Source organism: Mus caroli, chromosome 19, assembly GCF_900094665.2.
Source record: "Mus caroli chromosome 19, CAROLI_EIJ_v1.1, whole genome shotgun sequence".
NCBI classification, from domain to species: Eukaryota; Metazoa; Chordata; class Mammalia; order Rodentia; family Muridae; genus Mus; species Mus caroli.
This window is the reverse complement of record NC_034588.1, coordinates 3,676,010-3,683,732: the sequence shown is the minus strand read 5'-3', so window position 1 is coordinate 3,683,732 and position 7,723 is coordinate 3,676,010. Positions and strand designations below refer to the sequence as shown.

General features: G+C 48.7%; 1 protein-coding gene across 2 annotated transcripts in view; it reads left to right on the top strand.

Annotated features, from left to right (window-relative positions):
• The window catches only part of Fermt3 (fermitin family member 3), a 19,030-nt gene that overhangs the window by 3,855 nt on the left and 7,452 nt on the right, over positions 1-7,723 (top strand). For both annotated transcript variants that reach the window (XM_021152475.1, XM_021152474.2), the window contains exons 3-6: positions 348-581; positions 752-871; positions 975-1,143; positions 1,253-1,355. In XM_021152475.1, coding sequence (XP_021008134.1) covers positions 348-581; positions 752-871; positions 975-1,143; positions 1,253-1,355 — 626 coding nt within the window. The remainder of the gene's footprint in view (positions 1-347; positions 582-751; positions 872-974; positions 1,144-1,252; positions 1,356-7,723) is intronic.

The window sequence follows — 7,723 nt, the reverse complement described above, 5'->3', positions numbered from 1 at the left end:
AAAAAAGAAAAAAAAGGAAAAGAAAAGAGAAAGACAGATAGACATATATAGAGAAAGAACATTGAACCAAGCATCCCTTAGCACATGAGGGCTGTAAGGATAAACTAAATAAGTATATGAAGTAAGGTCACTGACTTGGGGTATGCATATTCTGGGTTGAGGGATTCCCCTGGGGAAGTCATGTAACAATTGAGCCCAGAAGGACACGCACGAGTCAGCTAACAAATAGCCATTCCGCCATTGCTTTGGAGCAAATCCAACCTGGCCCACCTGTGACATCAGTGCTGGGACAGAGATAACACTTGGCAGGGCCTGTGAAGGCCAATGGGCACCTCGGGTCCTCACAGATCGCAAGCAGGACTGGTCTGACCATGCCATTTGGTGGGAGCAGAAGAGACAGTGGCTGCTGCAGACGCACTGGACGCTGGACAAGTACGGGATTCTGGCCGACGCTCGCCTCATATTTGGGCCACAGCACCGACCTGTCATCCTCCGGCTGCCCAACAGACGTGTGCTGCGTCTTCGGGCCAGCTTCTCCAAGCCCCTCTTCCAGACGGTGGCTGCCATCTGCCGCCTCCTCAGTGAGTAGCTAGGGCCCCTTCCCTTTCCCAAGACCAGCCATATAACCTCCTCCTTGCCATAGCCTGGTCTCCAGTTTACCAAAGGGCTGTGACCTCCCCCAAGGTGTCTATGTGGAAAGGTAGGGAGGTGACCTAGCAGACCCTTGGTGCTGAGGTCTCATTCCCTTCAGGTATCAGGCACCCAGAGGAGCTGTCTCTGCTTCGTGCTCCAGAGAAGAAGGAGAAGAAGAAGAAGGAGAAGGAGCCTGAAGAGGAGGTACATGACCTGACAAAGGTTGTCTTAGCTGGCGGTGAGTGAGCACGGCTAGCCTGGGCTGGGGCCGGGGCAGAGTGATGCATGCGTGTGAGGTCAGATTCACGGCCAAGCCTGACTGTATCCCACCTGCCCTGCAGGTGTGGCACCCACTTTATTCAGAGGCATGCCAGCACACTTCTCGGACAGCGCCCAGACTGAGGCTTGTTACCACATGCTGAGCCGGCCACAGCCGGCACCTGACCCTCTCCTGCTCCAGCGCCTGCCAAGGCCCAGCTCCCTGCCTGACAAGACCCAGCTCCACAGCAGGTGCATGGCCCACACCTAGGCCACCCTACCCAAGGCCTAGCTTGCCTATGCTCTGCCTCCTGCTTCTAGGCCCTTCTCTGTATCTTGACTCTACTTCTGCCAAACCCAGGTGGCTGGATTCATCACGGTGCCTCATGCAGCAAGGTATCAAGGCTGGGGATGTGCTTTGGCTGCGATTTAAGTACTACAGCTTTTTTGACCTGGATCCCAAGGTGAGTTGGGTTCTGAAACTAGAGGGTCTAGCTCTGGGAGGTTAGCCACTGTAGGGGTCAGCTTGTCTGACCGTATGTTCATCGGTGCCTCTGTGTGTTGATCGTTCCAATGCATCACAGGTCCCCCAATGCCAAGGCAGATGGAGACAAGTATCAGTGCTGGTTTCTGTAGGACCTGCCTTCTCAGGGTTCATGGCAGAGACCCATGTAGACGCCCAGAGACAGTGGTGGGTGCTGGGGAGTGTGGATCTCTAGTGTGGAGAGAGAAGCTGAACCTACAGGGCCTGGCAGGTTGGGAAGGAGCTTTGCAGGGTGGCCTGGGAGCCTTTTCCTGGGCCTCCCCAACATCGATGTGGAAGCTTCTGCAGCCCGGGGCCCCATGGCTTCTTCGCTGCAAACATGCACGTGGTAGTCTACAGAGCACTTGATTTCAAGCTGTCCATGGAGTCCCTCAATGCTCGCTTCTGAGCTGAACCTCCCCGGTGCCTTCTCCCCACATCCATACACAAAAGGACACCGTGCAGCCTGTCCCATGGTTCCATCCCACTTTGTTTTGGTAATCAGGATTGATCCTAGGATTTCCCATAGGCAAGTTCAACTACTGAGCTACTATCCCAGGGCCTTTACATTATTTTAATATCATTTTGTATAAGTGTGTTTTCTCTGCATGTAGTTTGAGAGCAGAAAGGGTGTCAGGTCTCCTGGAACTGGAGCTACAAAGGGTTGTGAACCACCATGTGGATGCTGGAAACTGGACCTGGGTGTTCTGGAAGAACAGTGAGGAATCTTAACTGCTGACCCATCTTTCCAGCCCCATTTTTCTTTTTAAATTTGAAGTGGGGTCTTAGTAAGTTATCTAAGTTGTGGAGCCTGGCCTTGAACTCATTCTGTAGCTCTGCCAGGCCTTGAGTTTTCAGTCTTCTTGCCTTAGCCCCTCCAGTGCCTGGAATTACAGGCCTGCATCTTACTTGTTCATTTGGGCATGGGCATAGTCAATGCCACTTCCTCTGGGATTATCTTTCTCTCTCAGCTTCTGTGCTCCACGGGCTCAGGCTGGGTGCCTCTTCCTGCAGTAATACGCAGGCTCTCTAGCTTGTGCTTCTCCTCTCCTCCGCTGTCTATTGTATGAACACGAGGGCAGAGGACATTGTCACAGAACTCATGATTCAGCTGGCCTGATGGCTAGCAAGGCCCAAGGTTCTGCCCGTCTCTGCCTTGAGTGCTGGGATTATAGGCTATTTACACAGGTGCTGGGGATATGAGCTTTGGTCCTCTTGCTTACACAGCAAATATTCTACAACTGAGCCATCTCCCCAGTCCCTTCTTCTTTTTTTTTTTTTTTTGGTTTTGCGAGACAGGGTCCCTTCTTCTTTAAAAATCATATTTCTTTGTCTATTTGTGAGTGTGTACATGTGTACGTGTGTCCTGCTTGTGGACGTTGTACATCGTGGTGCGGAGCCTAGTGCGCACCACGATGTACAACGTCCACAAGCAGCAGAGAAACCCTGTCTCGAAAAACCAAAAAAAAAAAAAGAGCTTCATGGAAGAAGCTGTGAGTAATAATATTTAAATATGATCAGTAAATCTATGGCATGAACTTTAGTAACTCAGTACATGTAATAAAATGCATGATGGTCAAACCAAAGTAATCGGTATTTTAATTTTTTTTTTTAAAGATTTATTTATTTATTATATATAAGTACACTGTAGCTGTCTTCAGACACTCCAGAAGAGGGCGCCAGATCTCATTACGGATGGTTGTGAGCCACCATGTGGTTGCTGGGATTTGAACTCTGGACCTTCAGAAGAGCAGTCGGGTGCTCTTACACACTGAGCCATCTCACCAGCCCTATTTTAATTTTTTTTAAAGCCACCACGCCCGGCTTTAAATATTTTTAAAGATTTATTTTTACTTTGTGTTTTTCTTTTAAGATTTATTTATTTATTTTATGTGTATTTAAGTACACTGTAGCTGTCTTCAGACACACCAGAAGAGGGCATCAGATCCCATTACAGAAGGTTGTGAGCCANCATGTGGTTGTTGGGATTTGAACTCAGGACCTCTGGAAGAGCAGTCAGCGCTCTTAACCGCTGAGTCATTTCCCAGCCCCTACTTTATGTGGTTTTTGTTTTGTTTTTGTTTTTGTTTTGTTTTGTTGGTTTAGCCCTCGCTGTCAGAAATCCGCCTGCCTCTGCCTTCTGAGTGCTGGGATTAAAGACGTGTGCCACCACTGCCCGATTTGTTTTTGTATTTTGCCTGCGTGTGTGTGTGTGTGTGTGTGTGTGTGTGTGTGTGTGTGTGAAGTGTGTGCCTGGTGCACATGAAGTCCAGAGCATTGGACTGCTTGTGGACGTTGTACATCGTGGTGCGCACTAGGCTCCGCACCACGATGTACAACGTCCACAAGCAGATTTATTGCGCTATTTAGACCACTCCCAGCTATTATGTACTTTTTTTTTTTTTTTTTGGTTTTTCGAGACAGGGTTTCTCTGNATAGCCCTGGCTGTCCTGGAACTCCCTCTGTAGACCAGGCTGGCCTCGAACTCAGAAATCCGCCTGCCTCTGCCTCCCGAGTGCTGGGATTAAAGGCGTGCGCCACCACGCCCGGCTCTATGTACTTATTTTAAAATTACTTATTTTTGTGTGAGCATGTGTGTGCACAGCATGCAGAAGTCCAGAAGTCCGAGGGCCACCCTGGAAGTCAGTTCTAACCTCCTACCTTGCTGAAGCAGGGTCTCTTGTTGTTTCTGTTGCTGTACTGGGTACTCCAGAATTGCTGGCCCTCAAGCTTCCAGGCCTGTTTCTACCTCCAGTCTGCCTATGGAAGTACTGGCGTTATAGATTGGGTCACCATATGTAGCTTTCCCACATGGGTTCGGGATAGCAAACCTGGGCATCAGGCTTGTGTGGGTACTGTTTCAACCCATTGAGCCACTTCCCAAGCCCATATTTATTTATTTAAAAGTGTCACTTTGCCTCTCAGGGACGATCCTACTGCCTCTGCCTTCTGAATGCTGAGTTTATGGCTATTTGTAAAATAGTTTCAATTATTTGTCTTGTTTTTTTTTTTCCTGATGTTGAATAAAATACTCTGAAAAAAGCAACTCAAAAAAGGGAGGGTTTATTCTTGGTCATAGCTCTGAGTACCATCCATCCATCCAGGGGAGTCAGGGCAGGAGCTTGAAGCAGTGGGTCACATCACACCCACAGCTAGGCAGAGAGGGATAAAGGGATGCCCCTGGTGCTCAGTTCCAAGCTCCATTTTACACAGTCCAGGATCTCCTGCCCAGCGAGTGGTGCTCTGCCCCCACAGTGGGTGGATCTTCCCATATCAACTAACATAAAATAATTTCTACACAGATGCCCAGAGTCCCATACCCTGGATGCCTCTAGTATAGTCAATTTAATAACATTGACCACCACAATATTATAAAGTCCTTGTTTACAGGACTGGGCATGGCATGGAGCCCAGAGGTAGAATAGCTGCCTAGCCTGTGTAAGACCCTGGGGTGATCCACAGTGGCAGACAGATCAAGTACAAAAGTCCTTGTTTGGGGATGGGATGAAGGTCCTGACAAACCAGTCTGACCCCTCCAAAGTGTGCTACTACTCAGTAAGGTCTGGCTACAGCTGCAGTCTGAGACAGACTCTGGCTGGGGCAGCATTGGTCTCTCACCTGTGTGTTGTGAGGCTTCGGTTTCTCCCACCTCCTGTGGGCTCTGCCTGCTCCTTCTGCTCCTCCCGAGCCTCTGCTGCTGTCCAGCTCAGTCTACCACTGCCTCCCAGTGACTTGGACACCGTTGCTTCTTCCCCACACTTGCCTGGTCTTTGAGACAGCAGGCAGCTCTGTGCGGTTTGCTCCACCCAAGACGGAACTACATTTTCTCCGTCTCCACACGTTCTCGGCACTAGCAGCAGAGCCATTCTCTGCCTCACTCCTCTATTCTCTGGAAAAGGTGGATTTGAACAATGTAGGGTTTTATTTTAGTATTTGCTTTCTTTCTTACTTATCTGCTCATTTAAAAGACTTATTTCTTTTATGTAAGTACACTGTAGCTGTCTTCAGACACAGCAGAAGAGGGCATCGGATTCCGTTACAGAAGGCTGTGAGCCACCACGTAGTTGCTGGGAATTGAACTCATGAAGAACAGCAGACAGTACTCTTAGCTCTGAGCCATCTCTCCAGCCCCTTTCTATCTATTTCTGGTGTGCTGCTGTTTTGCCTGTATGTACTTCTGTGTGAGGGTGTCAGATCCCCTGGAACTGGAGTTACAGACAGTTGTGAGTTACCATGTGGGTGCCGGGAATTGAACCTGGGTTCTTCAGAAGAGTAGCCAGTGCTCTTAACCATTGGGCCATTTCTCCAGCCCCTTATTTTGTCTTATAGCCACAGGATTTCTACAGAGCCTGCTGTCCTGGAGCTCACTTATAGCCCAGGTTGGCCCCAAACTAGACGCAATCCTTCTGCTTTGGCCTCCCAAGTGCCAGACCTGACGGGCGTGCACCACATTTACTGTTGTGTGTGGGCCCAGAGCCTGTATGTGTTAGGCAAGGTCTCTGCCCTTCTGCTAAACTCAAGCCTATAACACACCTTCTGTATAATGAAGTTCTCTCTCCCCATCTTTTTCTCTCCCTTCCTCCTTCCTTCCTTCTCTCCTGCCATCAGTGGCATCTCACTTGTTACCTATGATAGTCTTGAACTTAGGCCAAAGCCATCTTTCTGCCTCAGTCTCTTGGGTAGCTGGGATTTCTGTATGTGTGCCTATTTTATGACCTTGCAGTTTTGCACACAGCTAGTGGTTGTCAGAAAGATGAAGGCATCTGTCCTGCCCTCCTCCTCTCCCCTTCCACACAGCACACACATTTCTAAGAGTCTTACTAATCTAGTGGTGTTTATAGTGTTTGGTGAAAGCAACGTGGCTGTGTCTACAAATAGTAACATGTAAACAGGGTTCTTAGCAGAACCCACAGGAACTGTGTTCCTATTTCCTTTCATGGTCAAATTTCTTTGGAGCAGATAGGCGACATATGTGGTGTCGTGGGTTGAACCAGGGCCTATAGGGCTGGGTTCCTCCCTCTCTGAGCTCTACCTATACACAAGAAAGGCTACAAAGGACTCCCTGGACATTCCTCATGTCCTGTGACTGCTGCTGGGGTTTGCACAGGAGATCCTAACCCAGGCCTTCCTCCCAATACCCAGCCCAGGACCACTCTCAGAGCAGGTGCTGGAATATCCCAGCAATACAGTGGGCAGAAGCTAACTAGCAATCATAATAATGGTAGTTATTATTACCCTTATATACATGCATACATATATCTATCTACATCCTAGTGGGGTCCCTTATATACATGCATACATATATCTATCTATATCCTAGTGGGGTCCCTTATATACATGCATACATATATCTATCTATATCCTAGTGGGGTCAAACTATTTTCCCAATATCTGTGGAGGTAGGGCTGAAGAAGCTCCACGAACGCTAGGCTAACGGCTCCAGGTCCTGGTCCGGGAAGAGAAGAGTTCCTTTGCTTAACTGTACTTTAAGCCATCTTTAGGTAACTAGTAACTTCCTACCCGATGTACATTTTTCTCCCCACCTCCGTCCTTCCCTCCCTCCTTCCTTCTCTCTGGTGTGTGTGTGTGTGTGTGTATGTGTGTGAGAGAGAAAGAGAGAAAGGAGAGACTCACTGTGTAGTCCTAGACAGTTTGTACTTGCTATTTAGACCAGGCTAACTTTGAAAGATTTATTTTTTTTTTTATGTATACGAGTACACTGTAGCTATACAGATGGTTGTGAGCTTTCATGTGGGTGTCAGGAATTGAATTTTTAGGACCTCTGCTCACTCTGGTTGGCCCTGCTCACTCAGTCCCTGCTTGCTCCCGCCCAAAGATTTACTTATTATACATAAGAACACTATAGCTGTACTTATGACAAGCCAGAAGAGGGCATCAGATCTCAACCATGTGGTTGCTGGGATTTGAACTCAGGACCTTCAGAAGAGCAGTCAGTGCTCTTACCCGCTGAACCATCTTCCCAGCCCCCAGGCTAACTGAATCCACAGAAATCCTCCTGCCTCTGCTTCCTGAGTCTGAATACTGGCATTAGAGGAGTGCAGTCCACACTGTGGTGCAGGCCTTTGCTCCCAGCGCGTGAGAGGCAGATGCAGGTGGATCTCTGTAAGTTTTAAAGCCATCCTGGTCTAAATGGTGAGTTCCAGGACAGCCAGGGCTACATAGTGAGACCCTGTCTTAAAAACAAGCACAGTGGGGCTGGTGAGATGGCTCAGTGGTTAAGAGCGCCGACTGCTCTTCCGAAGGTCCCGAGTTCAAATCCCAGCAACCACATGGTGGCTCACAACCATC